The sequence below is a fragment of the Amblyomma americanum genome, chromosome 8 (genome assembly GCF_052857255.1).
Source record: "Amblyomma americanum isolate KBUSLIRL-KWMA chromosome 8, ASM5285725v1, whole genome shotgun sequence".
Classification (NCBI taxonomy): Eukaryota; Metazoa; Arthropoda; class Arachnida; order Ixodida; family Ixodidae; genus Amblyomma; species Amblyomma americanum.
The window spans coordinates 73,984,005-74,002,262 of record NC_135504.1 but is presented as its reverse complement, the minus strand read 5'-3'; the positions used below and the strand labels follow the sequence as shown (position 1 = coordinate 74,002,262).

Here is an 18,258-nt window from a genome sequence, read left to right as displayed (position 1 = left end):
CGGGAAAAATAGGTACCGAACCCATCGCTCCGCGGGACGGGAGAGCAGGCTGTCCGCGGGAGAAAAACCGGCTTGGGCGGGAAGCGGCACGCGGGAAACGCCCGGCGTTGCGCGTTTTCCCGCTAATGTGAGCGCCCCTTAACACTTTCTTTTTTAAAAGTAAATTCTCAACAAAGCTGTGGGGTGGGTTCATTACACGAGTAAACACGGTATACAAATCATATACAAGGGAGTCAATTCTGGGTCATCTTTTTTTCTTTTTTGAGTTCCATGTTTCATTCAAGTTTTTACTGCAGGCTCCCGTCGGTTTTCAGATTGCCTGTGCTAAGCATTGCAGCTTGGTGGCTCTTTGATTCGGTTTATTTTAAAATTTTCCATTTCCCGACTTCCAACTAGGCCGATTTTACCAACTACCTGCTCACTGATATTCCCTCTGCATTTGCTGAACGAGAAAATTTCATTCATCTTGCTAGAATTCTAGCCATACAATAAATGCAGTTAAAGTAGAATCTCGGTGATACGAATCTCACCGGGTCGTGAAAAAATTTGTATCATACGAAATTTTCTATCATCCAAACTAACTAAATTCATATGCAGAAGCACGAAAAATGCATTCACATAGATCTGTTTACAACTGGCGGGATTTATTCACTGCTGTGCGGCCACAGCTCGCTACTCGAGGTGCGTACCGGACTTTGGCGATCTGTGCGGGCCGTGCACTGCCACTCGGTGCGTACCGTGGTTAGCGATCATGACTTTGGCAATGTGTGTGGGCCACGCACTGCTACTCGGTGCGTGCGGTGCGTACCGTGATTAGCGATCATGACTTTGGCAATGTGTGTCGGCCGCGCACCGCCACTCGATGCGCACGGTAAGTACTGCGCGATTAGCGATCGCGATTTTGGCGATGTGTGCAGGTCGCGCTCCGACACTTGGTGCGCGTGTTGCGTACTGCGCGATTAGCAATTGCAACTTTGGTGATGTGTGCAGGCCGCGCACCGACACACGGTGCATGCGGTGCGTACCGTGATTAGCGATCACGACTTTGGCAATGTGCGCGGGCCGCGCACTGCCACTCGATGCGTGCGGTGCGTACCGTGATTAGCGATCATGACTTTGGCAATGTGTGTGGGCCGCGCACTGCCACTTGATGCGCACGGCGAGTACCGCGCGATTTTGCCGATGTGCGCAGGTCGCACTCCGACACTTGGTGCGCGTGTTGCGTACTACGCGATTAGCAATTGCGACTTCGGCGATGTGTGCAGGCCGCGCACCGACACTCGGTGCATACCGTGATTAGCAATCATGACTTTGGCAATGTGTGTGGGCCGCGCACCACCACTCGATGCGCACGGTGAGTACCGCGCAATTAGCGATCATGACTTTGACAAAGTGTGCGGGCCGCGTACTGCCACTCGATGTGTGCGGTGCGTACAGTGATTAGCGATCATGACTTTGGCAATATGTGTGGGCCGCGCACCGCCACTCGATGCGTGCGGTGCGTGGCGTGATTAGCGATCATGACTTTAGCAATGTATGCAGGCCGTGCAGTGCCACTCGGTGCGTGCGGTGTGTACCGTGATTAGCGATCATGACTGGCAATGTGTGCGGGCCGCGCACTGCCACTCGATGTGTGCGGTAAGTACCGTGATTAGCGATCATGACTTTGGCAATGTGTGTCGGCCGCGCACCGCCACTCGATGTGCACGGTGAGTACTGCGCGATTAGCCATCGCGATTTTGGCGATGTGTGCAGGTCACGCTCCAACACTTGGTGCGTGTGTTGCATACTGTGCGATTAGCAATTGCAACTTTGGCGATGTGTGCAGGCCGCGTACTGCCCCTCGATGTGTGCGGTGCGTACCGTGATTAGCGATCATGACTTTGGCAATGTGTGCTAGCCACGCACTGCCACTCGATGCGTGCGGTGCGTACCGTGATTAGCGATCATGACTTTGGCAATGTGTGCTAGCCACGCACTGCCACTCGATGCGTGCGGTGCGTAGCGTGATTAGCGATCATGACTTTGGCGATGTATGCGGGCTGTGCAGTGCCACTCAGTGTGTGCGGTGTGTACCGTGACTAGCGATCACGACTTTGGCAATGTGTGCGGGCCGTGCACTGCCACTCGATGTGTGCGGTACGTACCGTGATTAGCGATCATGACTTTGGCAATGTTTGTGGGCAGCGCACCGCCACTCGATGTGCACAGCAAGTACCGTGCAATTAGCGATTGCGATTTTGCCGATGTGCGCAGTTAGCGCTCCGACACTTGGTGCGCGTGTTGCGTACTGCGCGGTTAGCAATTGCGACTTTGGCGATGTGTGCAGGCCGCGCACCGACACTCGGTGCATGCAGTGCGTACCGTGATTGGCGATCATGACTTTGACAATGTGTGTGGGCCGCGCACAGCCACTCGATGGGCACGGCGAGTACCGCGCGATTAGCGATCGCGATTTTGCCGATGTGTGCAGGTCGCGCTCCGACACTTTGTGCGCGTGCTGCATACTGCACGATTAGCAATTGCGACTTTGGCAATGTGTGCAGGCCGCGCACCGACACTCGGTGCATGCGGTGCGTACCGTGATTAGCGATCATGACTTTGGCAATGTGTGTGGCCGTGCACCGCCACTCGATGCGCACGGTGAGTACCGCGCAATTAGCGATCATGACTTTGGCAATGTGTGCGGGCCGCGTACTGCCACTGGATGTGTGCAGTGCGTACCGTGATTAGCGATCAAGACTTTGGCAATGTGTGTGGGCCGTGCACCGCCACTCGATGCGCACGGTGAGTACCGCGCAATTAGCGATCATGACTTTGGCAATGTGTGCGGGCCGCGTACTGCCACTGGATGTGTGCGGTGCGTACCGTGATTAGCGATCATGACTTTGGCAATGTGTGTGGGCCGCGCACCGCTACTCGATGCGCACGGTGAGTACCGCGCGATTAGCGATCATGACTTTGGCAATGTGTGCAGGCTGCGTACTGCCCCTCGATGTGTACGGTGCGTAGCGTGATTAGCGATCATGACTTTGGCGATGTATGCGGGCCGTGCTGTGCCACTCGGTGCTGTGCGGTGAGTACCGCGCGATTAGCGATCACGATTTTGGCGATGTGTGCAGGTCGCGCTCCGACACTTGGTGCGCGTGTTGTGTATTGCGCGATTAGCAATTGCGACTGGCGATGTGTGCAGGCCGCACACCGACACTCAGTGCATACCGTGATTAGCGATCATGACTTTGGCAATGTGTGTGGGCCGCGCTCCGACACTTGGTGCGCGTGTTGCGTACTGCGCGATTAGCAATTGCGATTTTGGCGATGTGTGTAGGCCGCGCACCGACACTCGGTGTGCACGGGCCTTGGGCCTCCTCACCTGCAGATGCCTCAGAGGCAGCATCAATGTAGTTCCTTCCTCGCAGCAGGGGCTCCACAGTGGCTTCCCAGAGGCTGGGCAGCCGCTCGGGCAGGGCCGCCCCAAAGTGCTCCGCAGCCAGCGAGAGAACCTGCGCGGCGCCCCTCCGCTGGATCTCGTTCTGCCGCTGCGCACTCTGTGGAGAAGGAGAAAGGGCACTGCTGTTCACAGGCGCAGAGACATGTTGAGGTGCGACGTAAAATTGCGACTGCACCAATGAAGATATGGCAAAAGGCATTTATTCCTACAAGCCCTCTTCCCCTGCGGAGAAAGTGTTGCCAAGGAAGCCCTTGAAAAATGATCCCTCTTCATGGGCCTTCTAGAGTCATGTGGTAATTATGGGTTCTGTAGAGATTTTAAATACAGTCGAGTCAACTTATAACAATGTTCAAGTGCCACGAAAATTCCATTGTTATAATCGATAATTGTTATAAACGGGTTGCACGAAAAAAAGCATAACAACTGCAAAGAGTGGTCACGGACGGCAAGTGACATGCGAGCTCCGCCGAGGCATCGTTTTGGTGGCACCGAAAGGGGCATTGTAAAAGATACGAGAAGTTTGCTGCGGCTGCCTCTAAGCTTAAAAAATCCCTTAGTGCCCGAAAAAAAAAACAAAGAAAACATGAAAACTTGAAAGCATTTAAATAGGGCAAAATAGCTTGCACTTCTCACTTCTTTGCTGAAACAAACCCGTAATCGGTGAGTTTCGACTGCTTCGCGGCAATCTTGCTGACATCGTTCTGGAGGGCATCCAAATGTTGGACATGTCCGAGTGAAAGGTTTTTTGCAAAAATGAAGTCCCGCAGGGACTCGATCATTCTTGAGGCCTCCTGATGAGAGACAACTTGTACAGGCTCCGGTTCATCTTCGTCATCATCTTCCGCGAACGGTGAATGCTGCAACAATCGCCTCGTCACCCAATTCTTCGTTTGTGGTGACTGCATCGTCAGCGTGCAAGAATTCTTCAAGCCCTTCCGCGTCGCCGTCATCACCGTGCACCGTAGACCAAAGTTCTGTAATCGCTCCATCGGCAGGAGCTTCGCGACACTCTGCGTCACCGATATCCCCAGCGAAGCCCGCTTTTTGGAAGCAATTCATGACGGTGGAGGAGCTGACTTCTGCCCATGCCCCAAAAATGAATTGAACAGCCATCAGGAGCGAAATCTTGAAGTCTGGAGTGGGTCGGCATTCACGCACAGCAATGTCCAGGTTAAGAGCAAGCCTGCTCAACACACGCCGGCGATACAATGCCTTGAAGCACGCAATCACGCCTGCGTACATGGGCTGCAAGCCTGCAGTCGTGTTTGGTGGCAGGACTGAAGCCGGTGATGGCAGATGACCAGTGATAGCCGGAGACCAGCAGGACCGAGGCTGGTGATGGCAGATGATAAAAACCACACTGGCAACGCATGTGCTTTGACGTTGTACGCTGCCCTCGGAACATGTGCAGCTCGTGAACCAGGAGCCAAAGAAAGTGGGAAAGATGGGGCAGCCTACGCTGAAATGCCGTGACGCATTTTCAACGGGCGGCGCACCCTCAGAATGGACTGCTCCCCGTGCGGATACAAAAGCAACAAAAGGAAGCGCCTCCCTACCCTCTCCACCTCTGCCCAGAGGAAAGTGCCCGTCTTTTCTCCTCCTCCGAGTCATACAAGCTTCTCCAGCTCACCCCATGCGCCTCGCCTCGTATGCGTCGTCACGTGATCTTTTCGCAGCTGCTGTGGCCGCTGTGCGGACGGCTCCGCATACGCGCGCGCGTTTTTTGCGGCGTAAGCGTAGTTTGGCTGGCGTGGTAGCTGCGTTTGCGAGTTTTTTCTTTGAGGGTTGGCTACAAATGACTACATTTAATTGTTATAACTGACAATCTAGTATGATAGCATAGTTATAAGCGGTTTATTTTACCAGCGGTTTATTTTACCATAGAACACATTGCAATGGTGACGGTGCCGTGGCTGTCCATTGCTATATCCGATATATATTGTTAAAAGCGGTTATGTTATAAGTGGGTTTGACTGTAATAACAATTGGCTGCAAATACATTAAAAACCCATTAATTCAGATTTTGTAGGGCAACAGAAAATAACTAATTTACCTGAATGTCTAATTATGAGAGGGAAGACTCCCAGATCAACATACACTAAAACCTCATTCAATAAAAGCTAGCCGGAGCTCCGATAAAGTACATATTACACAGCAGTACGGCTTAAACAAAATTGCATAAGATTGCACACCCTATTTACTAGCGTAAGTTGCGCACTACTTTTCTCTAAATAAGGCTTCAAAAAAGAGGTGCGCTAATCTCGCGAACACGTAAAAAAACTCAACAGTGGCCATAACATGCAATACACACCGTAAAAAAAAAAGTTGACTCCAACATAAGTTGACCCCCACCTCCTGCCCCTCCCCATGTTATATGGCTCCTTGCAGGATGGCATGACTGCGCGCGTACAGAGCTCAAAGCAAGACACGCGCAACAAAACAACCACAAAGCTGGCAGTGAGAGCAAAATGAAGATACTAAAAGGTGACAAAACAGCGCTGTCCTGAGCAGCCCGCCTGACTAAAGGCAAATCGAAAAGGAAATAGTTTGGTAGTTTTGGAATCCGGCACGCGCTGGACATTACCTCAAGTTTGCTCCGACACTGTTCATCCGGTAAAGCAACCGCCAATGCAAGCAAGCCAGCTAAACAGAGTGCTATTCATGATTTTTTATTCCCTGAACCAATTCACAAATGAATTAGCCTTTTTTTTTTACACATGAAATTGCACTTTTCCTGCTGGGGAATGTACAGGCTGTTTCACAGTTAGAGGGAAATTCGGAGCGCGTTGCTTCGCGATGCGGCGAGCTGTGGAATCACGCGCCGCTGGGAAGCTAGCGCATGCGCTGACGGCTGAGGGACGGAGTCTCGCCGCATCGTCTGCTACGGCGCGGGTGCACTCCGCTCGGTCGAAAAGCAGGCGGATTGCAAGGGCAGGGCCACGGCTCTCATCGTTTTTTGTAGCAGCTGAGCTTATAGACGAAAAGAAAGGTTTTGCCGCGTCAACCTCTGATCCTGGCAGTAATGCTATTGTATAAACTGCATTCGCAGCATGCTTCATTTATACATTTTCTTTTCCGAAACCGCAGTACTGATATCGTTCAGTTCTAGAAACGCAGCGTGATGAAGACAAATTTGACGCGCTACTACTTGGAGCGCGAAAGAGAAAAACCAATCCCGTACAGCCGTATGGATCAGACACAACAAAACGAATGAATATTATGAAGTCATGTTTACAGAATATGCTCTGAAAGTACTGCTTCTTGGCCGCAGTTGACTGCCCCGGACAGCATGTAGCTGCCGGTAATACAAACGTCATGTTCCGGAATGAGCCTCTGTTCACGGCGGTCCCGATGACAATGCATATTTCGCGCGGCATAGAAGCATAAAGAGAATCAGTAAATGCCGTGTTTATTCCCAGCACGTCGAAATCGGTAATACTGATGAAGGCGGCGGTGACTCAGCGTTCCTTAAAATAAAATAGTAGATGTCATCTCATTGCTTTCGTCATAGTGGGAGGCATTATTCTTCGCAAGCGCAAGCAGCATTTTTGAACTCTGTACTGTTCAAGATAGTTGGCGGTCGTTTCTTTCTACTCGATCGAGAGTCGTGTTATATAGCCATCCTTTTAAGTTATTTGTCTTTTTCAATGGCCCGTGTACCAGAGAACGAAAGGATGAAGATGGTGCACCTCTGTTTTTGAAATTACACTCAGAAACAGATTGCTGAGACGACAGGTCGTCCGATAAAGACAGTGAACAGAATTTTACAGGCCTTCAAGAAAGAAGGGCGCATCAAAGATGCCTCTCGAGGACGTCCACCAAGGGCTACAACTGAGGAAGAAGATTTGTGGATTGTGGCAGCTGCGGCAGACAATCCCCGTGCCTCTCTGCAAGAAATCCGCAAGAGCTTGAACTTGAATGCTTCCAAGGCTACCGTCAGCCGTCGACTTAACGCTGCTGGCCTAAACAGCCGATCGGCCGCTCAAAAGCTTCTACTTCGCAAAAGAAACAAAGAAAAGCGGCTTGCTTTTGCACAAGACCATCAAAGTTGGACGGCCAGAGAGTGGAAGACAGTGGTCTTTAGCGACGAATCCACGTTCACGTCCTCGTGTAACCAGAGAGGGCGAGTATGGCGCCCAGCCAGGACACGGTAAGCTATTCAGTTCAGCATAACTTTATTGTTTCAACCGGTCCTACTACCTACTCTTATTCTTTAGAACGAATTGTTTTTCATGTATGACATTAAGATATTATGAGTTTATAATTAGCTTTGCTCTCCTCGCGCGCTGCTTCAGTGTAATTTGTTTACTATTGCGCACATGAATGTTTCGTCGTCTATAAAAATATAACGCTTCGAGTAATGCCATGAACCACTGGAAGCTTTATTTGTCGTCTTCAACAGCCGCCGGCGCACGGCCTTATCACTGTGATTGTAGTGCATGGAATGACCTTGTTCGTGCTTGTTGTCGCGAGCCGCGGCTTTATCACATTCTTTGATGTGCGAGATGTGCCGAGATTTTCCCGAATTATTACGCGAGGCACAACTGTTTCTGTATCGTTCGAGACGTTTCCAGGTTCTCTAGGCCAGTTATCTAGACGGTTCTTCGCCCACTTTAAATTGAGCGCTGACGAATGCAACGGGCATTCGTATAGATCGACGACCGCCGAGCACCCTTGCTGCTATCGCCGCAGGCGATTGCTTAGTTCTTCTGTGGGCACAAGACAGCCTAATAAAAAGCTTACACCAGTGAATTTCAAGCCTACTCATTTTTCGCCATCGGCATTGTCACCTGGTAGTTTACAAGAACTTCTTGTTGGGCTAGTTGGTGCATTGCTTTGAAGAACCAAGTTGCGCATTCAAAAGAGACAAACACAGGAAAACACAAAGGAGACAGGAAGAGCGCTCTTTCTGTCTCCTTGGTGTTTTCCTGTGGTCGTCTGTTTTGAATGCGCAACTTGGTTCTTCAAAGTATTGTCACCACTACGTGACAGTATCTTTGAGCCAAGTATGGCCGAATGATTTGGTTATCAAGTAAGGCAAGTCAACCATGGCACTACTTATTCTCATCTCTTTCGCGATTTCAATATCCGTTTAGGGGAAGTGGATGTGCTGTGATTACGGCTTTAGTGGAAATCACTGCCGTGGACATGAACCGATTATATTGTCAAGATTAACTTATAAACATCAACCCATACATCCGGTATTAGATATTGGCAGTTCATACAACTCATTTGTTTTTATTTTCAGATACGATCCACACTACATGCAACGGGTCGCTGCCAGTGGCCGCACAACCGTAAGCGTGTGGTCGTGCATAACAAAAGATGGCCTTGGACCACTGATACGCCTCGAAGGCAAGCTCTGTGCTACAAAGTATGCAGGGATCATCGACGATGTGTCGATTCCGCACCTGCTTGACGGCCTGTTTCCGGAAGGGGACTACATATTTCAACACGACCGGTCGCCAATCCATACCGCTGGTGTGGTAAGCAAGCTGTTAGAAGAGCGCGGTGTCACCGTCCTGGATTGGCCACCCCAGTCCCCGGACCTCAATATCATTGAGAATGTCTGGGGCTCAATGAAATCCTCCCTGGCGCGCCATTCTCTGCAAGGCTTATCCGAAGATGGCCTCTGGTCCATCATTCGCAGCGAATGGGACGAGCTGCGAAAGAACACGGCGTTGACTGAATCACTCTATGCTTCTCTGCCCTCACGAATGGGCGCTGTCATCACTGCCACTGGGGACCTGACAAGATACTGAGAGAAGTTGCAAACGTTATACGCCCATTCTCTATCGGTGGCTGAGGGCTGTGAAACCATTCCCTTTGGCAGGGTGCAGCACATTTAACGAATTTTGTTTAAGTAACATTGCACCATCACTATTAACATTTCATTCCGTCCAATTAGCTCAGATGTGCGAAATCTTTTTCTTCTGTTTCCTTTTTTCAATTTTGTGGGGAATAAACACCAAGAAATTGCGCTGCAAATTTTGGTTTGCTTTGTTTTCTCGGGTAATACGGTAGAACACACATGTAAGGAAATTAGTATTGCTATCTTGGAAAACAAGAAACGATGCTGATTGTTTTGGTTTGATTTGCTTTATAGGGTTTAACCTCCTAAAGCGAATCAAGTTATGAGAGACGCCGTAGTGGAAGGCTGCGGAAATTTCGCCCACCTGGGATTCTTTAGCGTGCTTTGACATTGCAAAAAACAGGGGCGCCTTGCTTTTCGCCACCACCGAAGAGCGGCCGCTACAGCCGCGCATTTGGATTCAGCATTCAAGCGCACTAACCACTGAGTCACCGTGGTGCGGAGAAGCATGCTGTCAAAGGTGGTGTATAGAAGAGTAAAAGTTGCACTAACAAATGTTCTTTACCATACCTGCTCAGTTCCCATAAAAAAACGATGAAGGCCGTGCGCTGCCTTTGTAATGTTCCTGCTTTCAGACTGAGAAGAGCGCACCCGCTCCGTAGCAGACGACGCGGCGAGACTCCGCCCCTCAGCCGCCAGCGCAGACTGCGCTTGCGCGAGCTTCCCAGCAGGGTGCGATTCCAGCGCTCGCCGCATCGCGAAGCGACGCGCTCCGAATTTCCCTCTAACTGTGAAACAGCCTGTACAATGGCATCGGCGCGTAACAAGCCAGCCACACTGCCAGCTTGTCGCGGCCACAGTAGCTCAGGTTAGTGGCAGAGATTTCCTCTTCGTGTTTTCCAGTGAAGGTTATTTTTTATAACTGCAGAAATAAAAGGTAGAGATGGAACAGTGCTCAACGACAGAACGCTGTGTGCGCTGCCGAAGTTGATACCCAGAGCCGCCTCTGTTTGGCACTGCGTGTTTCATATGCAGCAGCTGTGCCCAAAAATCGCATTACCAAGAAGCGCAATCGTCGGCCAATTTTTCACTTTTCACCGAACTTTTTGTCCGCAATAAGCGTCCAAAATCTGAGCTCAGTGTGCTCCTCCTCACGTGCATCAAGCCACAGACACCACCTGGTGGCACAGCCTGACGGCAAAGCAGTAGAACATCACTCATACGTCCCCAGTTCAAACCACAGTCAATGACCAAAAATTCGGATGCCTCATTTTTCGGACATGCTTGATTATTCAGACTTTTTCGCGTCACCGCGACATGGCCCATAGAGCCAATTTATAAGAGCGCCCGAAATTTCGGATGCATCGCAACGACTGCTAGATTTTTCAGACCTCGTTCGCACTCACCGCCAATACCCAAGCCACCATATAAAATGTACAGTGGAACCTTATTAATTCATAACTGCAGGAGAGATCGAAAACTTGATCAGACAAAATGAAATTCAAGACTAAAGGGAGCCCTTTAACTTGCGATGCTGAAATTCTGCGCAAGTCGGCACATTGCACCTGCTGGTTTCGAATTCGTACTGTTCTTGAACGTCTTCCGCCGCACAAACTTGAACAGTAGTCAGAGTTCGTGGAACTCATCTGTGCAGAGTCTTTTGTCTCGAATACGGAAAGAGGTAGCAGTGAAGCGCATGGGAGGCGTACAACTTCACACAGACAGCTAGCGCAGGAGGAATTGATGGTGCACTTCAGAGCAGTCAGCGCACCTTTGGCAAAATGCACCGCAACCCTGACTTTTTCTATCGTAAAATCGTAAACAGCTGGCTTTTCGATGACAGGCAAGGTGCCACTCATTATACGCAAGCCACCGCAGAGTGCATATCGCCGGATACGATGCCGATTTTGGCTCTAATCACTAGGCCTAATCATGAAGGCCAACACCGACGGAGCGCTTGCTTCAGCTGATTCTCGGTTCTTATTGTTTAGCCATCTTCGCGTTCTCGAAGGCCAACACCGACGGAGCGCTTGCTTCAGCTGATTCTCGGTTCTTATTGTTTAGCCATCTTCGCGTTCTCGCTCCGGTTACATCGTACTGCGGGCCAGGCCAAGCTCGCGAAAGCGGTCGCTGCCCGTCGTCTGTGCACATGTCGTGTGGTGAACTTTAGTCATTAGAAACTTCAGAATGTGTGCAACACAACTGACCCCTTCCTCTGGCATATTGGTAATAAGGTCGTGATTTTCTCGGTGACATTTGATTTTCTGGAATGCCTGATTTTTCGGTCGTTTTCGCAGCCCTTAGAGAGTCCGAAAAATCGGTCGTCGACTGTATTTGAAAGTATGCGCGCTCAAAATCATGAGAAACAAAAACACCTCATAGAGCTGCACTATTCTTCGTCTGCACATTGCCGAATAATAACCTGGATAATAACATTTCCCGGCAGGTATGTTCATATTTTTACCTGAATTTTGATTGTACGATATGTTCATCAACCAATCATAGGTGCACTAACATATGAGCGGGCTGTTTTGGGGCGCGCGGTGTCAGAAGCCCAGCGTTCACAGTGCACAACTGCGGTCAGGCAAACCTTCTCAAAACTACGCTGATGTACGAACAGGTGAGTGGGCCTATAAAAATAAAAGTGTGCAAGTTGTGGAAGCTCCACAAGCAATGAGCAATGAGTCCACCCTGCTGCTCACTCCTACTCCTCGAAGCCTCGGTGAGGGTATTGAGAACAAGGAGCGGTACAAAACGACATGCTTGGTACTGCAAATCACGACCAAGGCAGTGGGGTGGTCAGCAAATGGACGCTTCGATTATAACTTTCACTGATGGTTTGGTTTCATGGGGTTTGACGTCCCAAAGCAACATAGGCTACGAAGGACACCAACTATGCTGCATGTCCTCACAGCATGCAGTTTGAGCAGGCAGGCAAGAAAAAAAAAAAAAAGGCAAGCGTTGAGACAGACCTCATCGTCAAGGCCATTGGAGTCGTCCACCGATTCGATGGACTGTGAAGTCTGCAAGGACCCCTTGCGGCCGCCACCAGACACTGAACCGGAGCGCCGCACCGTAGCCCGCTCAGCCAACTGCACCAGAAGGAAGCAGCACACAATGACACTCGCACCAGGGGCCCAGGCTGCTAACCTGCTCTCTATGTCTACCTTCTCACATATCACAGTCAAACCCCCCTACAACAAACGCTGCGACAGAACTTTTCGCCACAACAAAGTATTTCAGATTTCCTATCGGCAACTTTTTGCCACAACGAGGTATTTCCAATTCCCCACGAGCAACCCATACAAGGCAATGTAATTATTTCCCCCCACAATGAACAATTTTCACGAGGTTCCGCTTCAACAAAACTTTTCCAAGTGGTCGCTTTTTTTTTTTTGCGCATCCACATATGCCTGCATATCTCGTTAGGTTTCATCAAAAAAACGGCTGCTGAAGACTGTTTGCACACCCCAGCTGACATCCCTGGGAATCTGAATTAGTGTGCGGTTATGTTTGGTTTGGTTTATAGGGATTTAATGTCCTAACGTGACTCAACAGGCTATGAAGGATGCCATAGTGAAGGGCTCCAGAAATTTCGACCACCTGGGGTTCCTTAATGTGCACTGGCATCGCATAGCAAACAGGCCTCTAGATTTTCGCCTCCATCTAAATTCGACCACCGTGGCAGGGATTGAACCCACGTCTTTCGGGTCAGCAGCCGAGCGCCATAACAACTAAGCCACCGCAGCGACCCAAGGTGCAGACATGTGGCTCAGAATTGTGGCATAAAGATATGATGTGGTGCATGACTAATTGCAATGGTTATGCCAATGGCTCAGCAATGGCTTGCAAGCGAAGTCTTGGCGCAAAGTGGCTTTCAGCTTTTTCGTTCGCCTCACTGATGAATGCATAACAGAACTGTTCATTTCATTGTGAAGCTATCGTGTCAACGGAAACCGGCGACAATGTCAAACTTTTTATCGAAAGCAGCGAAACCAGAACTTCACTGCTGAGCACGTTAGGCCTAGTGACACTGAGCAAAAGGTGTGCAACGATTCGCTGTCGCCTGGAGTGCCGGTGGGCGGCATGTTGTTGTCGGAAGCATGGAGCCAGAAGCGTGCCTACTACCCACTAGGGCGCACTCTGGCTTCACTTTTGCGCTGCAGGCGAGCATCGTGATAACATTTCACTCATTTTTTTTTCCTGTCTAGTGCACCCAGGCACTGACAGTAAAATCTTGTTACTACGAACTTCAGATTAATGAAATTTTCAGATTTACGAATTTTTTTCAAATCCCCGCCAAAATGCCTGTATTTTAAATGTAAAAAACTTTCAGTACTACGAATTTCAAATTACCGAATATTTCAGAATAACATATGTAATTTAATCTCGCAATCGTCGCAAGATGCTTCGTTATTGCGAAGTTCCGTTGAAGTTTCATACTAAATCCCTAAAGCTGATGCCTATCATCATCATCCGAAGCAGCAGCTATGCACTAAGGAACCCGTTGCAACGGATACAGCCCCAGCGGCATCAACGCGAGTGTCGCGTTGAATGAATATAGGCTAGGCGGCGCAAGCTGCCGCCCGATACAAAGGTCAAGGCCATTATCATCCATCCAGCGTGTGGTCGCATACTGCGCCGTAGTCTTAAGCCTATTCAGCGCAGTGTCACCACGTCAACAGCGAACGGTAGCATCTGCAAAGTTATCGGCGCTGTGACTGTGTTGTGCATTAGCTTTGCTGACAATGAGTTCTCCTGGCCCCCGCGTTAAAAAGAAGCGACACCAGTTTTCGCTTAAAGAAAAAGCGGACATTCTGTCGCAGCTGAATGCTGGAAAAAAGCAAGTGGACTTGTGCAGGGAGCTTGACATCACACCGTCAACAATGGCAACGATGCTCAAAGATCGGGACAAGATCATAAAACTACATCGAGAGTCGCTCCCTCAAGAAAACATCTGCGGCTGGGCAACTACCGTGGACAGCGACTTTCGAATTATATGGACAGCGACAGCGCGGCGGCTACATCCGCGGAGCTCACCACCGAAGACATCGTGAATCAAGTGCGTGAGCAAGAAGAATGTAGTAGTAGCGACGAAGACAATGCCGACACTGGATCAGCGCACGAAGAGGAAGAGATTGTTTCCGGCTCGGATGTCCTAGTCTTTCTAGAGAAGACCCGATCATTCCTCGGGCGCTGCAAAGATGTCCCCGATGGCGTGCACAGGAAGGTCGAGGATGTGGAGGCGTTCGTCCTGCAGCGCTTGTCGTCTACTCGCCAGAAGAAGATAACAGACTTCTTCAAGCAATAAATTGTAGTTAAACTGTGCCCAGCGTTATCGTTTATTATTTACTTACCAATACGTAAATCTGCTGCAAAGGTACATAATTTTAGTTCTTGTGATGCATTACTGACATGAAAATAATGGTTTTTCAGTACTACGATATTTCAAAATAACGAATTAAATTTGGCAGTCCCGTGAAGTTCGTTGCAACGAGATTCTACTGTAGTACGGCACTGCGTGTGACGGTGGTCTTAGGTGGAGATTCAATATAATGACACTCCACCAGTTTGTTCATACCGCGTGTCGCAAAATGTCTTCGAAGATTCGGAGCAACCAAGTTGCTGGCAAGTCTAAAACATCAATTTTGCGGCGCACTTCTCAACACGCAGTGACGTGGGTGCGTGCGTGCCCTGTCTACGCTGAAACACCTCCAGGCAGCACAGCCTCTGTAAGAGTTCTCGCAGAACGAAAACAGGGATGTCTTTAAATGCATGCAGGAAAAATATTAGTTTTGACTGCAAATGTAGCAGGTGCGTTTATTATGCAAACACATCCATTGTCCAAGTTTTCTGGAGCATCAAGAAAATCACACCACGGCGCCGATTTCGAAACAATGAAGGACCGAAGCTGGGAGATTTTTGTAACACAAATATTGTTCCTGATCTATCCAGTCTAGTACGTCTATGTTCTGGCCCTATTTCATGACAACGAAGCTTCCGTTTCAACAAAATTCATGGGGCCTGCGAAAAATTTCGCTGAAGCAGGATTCGGCTGTAACTGCTATTTCACAATTTCTACTTTGCAGTTTAGGGGTTCCGGAGGTGAATATTTTTTTATTGCAGCATGCATGGAGTGATGAAATCTGGCAAGGTTATTGGGCACTGCACTAAATGAACAAATAAATATTTTCACTTATACATGTTCAGTAGTTTTGAAAAATTATTACGCGCTTCATTGATACACCAAAGTTGAAGAAAGCCTGGCGTGACAGCAAAACATGGCACGAGCCTTGAGTCTCCAATTATATTTACAACCAGAGTATTTTTCTACACGGAATATATATCCATGCTGCAAAATGCACTCATTACCATCATGCCAAATTGGTGAGTGTGTGCAAAAATGAGAAAGCAATTCAGAAATATACATACACCCGTGCCAACCAGAAGACTTTCAAATTCGTAAAACCTTCACGACTGGGGGCGGGGGGCTGCTTTCAGTGTATGACGCGATAACGCTGGAGTCTCTGCACATGTGGCGTCACATGTGGGGAAACGCGCAAACGGCGACCAGCACACAGACAAGCACGGAACTTCTGTAGTATCGCATGGACGGAATCGAGGGAAGCGTGCATTGGTTTCAGAGCCTTACCAGGGCAGCAATTAAGACGCCTTCGATAAATAAACTGAACGCTCTAAATGGCGTATGGCTCTGCTGGCTAACTGTGAAGTGCAGCCGATAGCCGCTGCTCTGGGCTGATGGCGAAGCCTCAAAAACAAAGCTATGCAGGCAGGCTCCCCATTGGCCTATTGCCAGAGGCCTGCCGATCGTCAAAATCATTGCCTGCAGTTGCGCGTGTGTCAGAGGGAAGCCAGAAGCAATGTAACATGCAGTCCAGGCCTGGGGACGATCATTTGGGCGATTGGTTTGTCGAGCACGTCAACCCGTGACATGGCACCACTTACAGAGCCCGTCCGAACTGAACGCAGCCTGCCCCCAGGCGTCCAAATATACGAGCTGCCGAAGCCATATCGTTAAATCGGCATTTGGCACAACTCTGGCCCGGATTATCTGAATTAACGGGGGTTGAGGAGTAGGAATAAAGGTTTATTAGTGAAGTCAAATTAACAATGTTTTACTGTACAACGTTCCAGCTGCTGCTTGCAATTTCACAAATGGCATATATTCCCTGCTCGTAAAAGTGCAAGGTACCACCTGCAATGGTGCGGTTTTTTTCTTTACAGAATTTCAAATGTTTCTAGCAAATAACATTTGTGTTCCGTAAAATTTGAGTAAAGATTTGTAAAATTGTAATATGGTTCGAAATCTGTACATCTTATGGAAAGTTTGGACGAGTTGGCAGGTATGAATATAGCAGCGTCCCTGCGTAAAGAATTTATCAAGGAATTCAATGCAACAAACCATAAGAGAATCAATGAAGCCATTGTTATGCTCTGCTTTCTGCATGCACGCCAGTCACATGAAAAAACACTTTTCAGAAAACTGGCATTTTCACGGAGATCTGAGCCAGTCTTTTGCTGCCTACGGTTACAGGACACTTTTCTTTTAAGTCACTTCTGGGCTATTTTCAAGGAAAACCTTTTGGGACATAATTGGCAAGATCTTATTGATATAAAATCTGAAATTCTGTGAATTTTTATTTTTTTCCAGCTTTGCACAATTCTTGTTTAAGCCATGTCATCCCCTTAAATGACGGTAAAGGTGCCTTCCTCCTGGCCATTTAATGCCGTGAGCTTGCAGCTTAGGCATGTTGGTCGACGCCACTCTTTCTGCCGCTTCTCTTTCCCTCAATAAATCAACACAACACAGTGTGCTACATGAGGTCTATACCCAACGAATATTTTTCGACAAAATGAACCTTTTCATTAGCAGAGCTCTTCACTTTATTCACAATTAGGGGTGTGCGAATATTCGATATTTCGAATACGAATCGAATATGTTTGATATTCGATTTGTATTCATATTCGAAAATTGATATTCGTGAATTTCCGAATATTCAAAAAATTCCCGAATACTCGCCAGCGATCGTATACTGCGCATTCTTTCATAAATTCGACCGTGGCAAAGCCACAATATCTGGGCAAATTAGCCGATAATCGAGTTAAATATTGCAGGAAAACAATACAGAGGTCCTATTCCCTTCCTTCTCCGCCGTTTATCACGCGGACCGATCGCATCCCGACGCAGCAAGGCTTCACCTCGTGAGATTTTCCCCAAGTGGGCTTTCCCACATATCACCCGTGTTGCGAACAAGATGGCCGACGGCCCGCTTCGAGCAATCGCAACGCGAAATCGCGTTTTTTTTTTATTTTTCGGTAATACGTTACATATTTAATGCCCACATCCGAAGAATGGGCCCTGTCGCCTTCATAACTCTTGGAGCGTGACCTCCGTCATCCCGTTTTGTAAACTACGCTATGCGGGAAAGCCTACTTGCGGAATGCCGCGGGAGCCTCCTGAAGGCGCGCCTAGTAGTCACAATAGGGCAAGCGATCCTGTTAAAATCAAGCCTATTGCATGGTGCACTGTCACCTGCACACCTCTTTAGCGGGCGTAACGGCAGGCGTGGCAACAATCGGAAGGCCTCGGTCGCTAGGGCAAAAAAAAAATAGCCTGGCTGCGTAGTTTCGGTTTCTGAGCTTCACCGCTGCCCCATGGCAACTTCAAATGTCGGCCCGGGCATCCGCCTCGCCGCTCCGACGCCAGTGTGTGTTTCCGGCCCCTTGATTGCATTTGCGTTGTTCTTCCAGCACTCCAAAACGGGTGGCTCATCACGAGCTTACTGGTGTTAGCGCGATGAAGCCGCCTCATAAGGCCTTACTGCATCTTCAGCATTTTCGGCAGCATTTTTTTTTTTTCGAGGGGCAAGGGCAATTTTATTACCAGAGGCCTTCGGATGAACCGGGCATTTCTTCCGGTCCCTTGAACTCCAAATGAATGAGGTTTAATAGTCATCATGTTATTTTTTTGTTG

The 18,258-nt window shown here is 48.9% G+C and overlaps 1 protein-coding gene across 2 annotated transcripts in view; it reads right to left on the bottom strand.

The window, feature by feature from the left end:
• Positions 1–18,258, bottom strand: part of Hel89B (histone acetyltransferase 1) — a 211,609-nt gene that overhangs the window by 48,175 nt on the left and 145,176 nt on the right. For both annotated transcript variants that reach the window (XM_077635155.1, XM_077635154.1), the window contains exons 23-24: positions 12,236–12,355; positions 3,374–3,548 (exon numbers count right to left, since the gene is read on the bottom strand). In XM_077635155.1, coding sequence (XP_077491281.1) covers positions 3,374–3,548; positions 12,236–12,355 — 295 coding nt within the window. The remainder of the gene's footprint in view (positions 1–3,373; positions 3,549–12,235; positions 12,356–18,258) is intronic.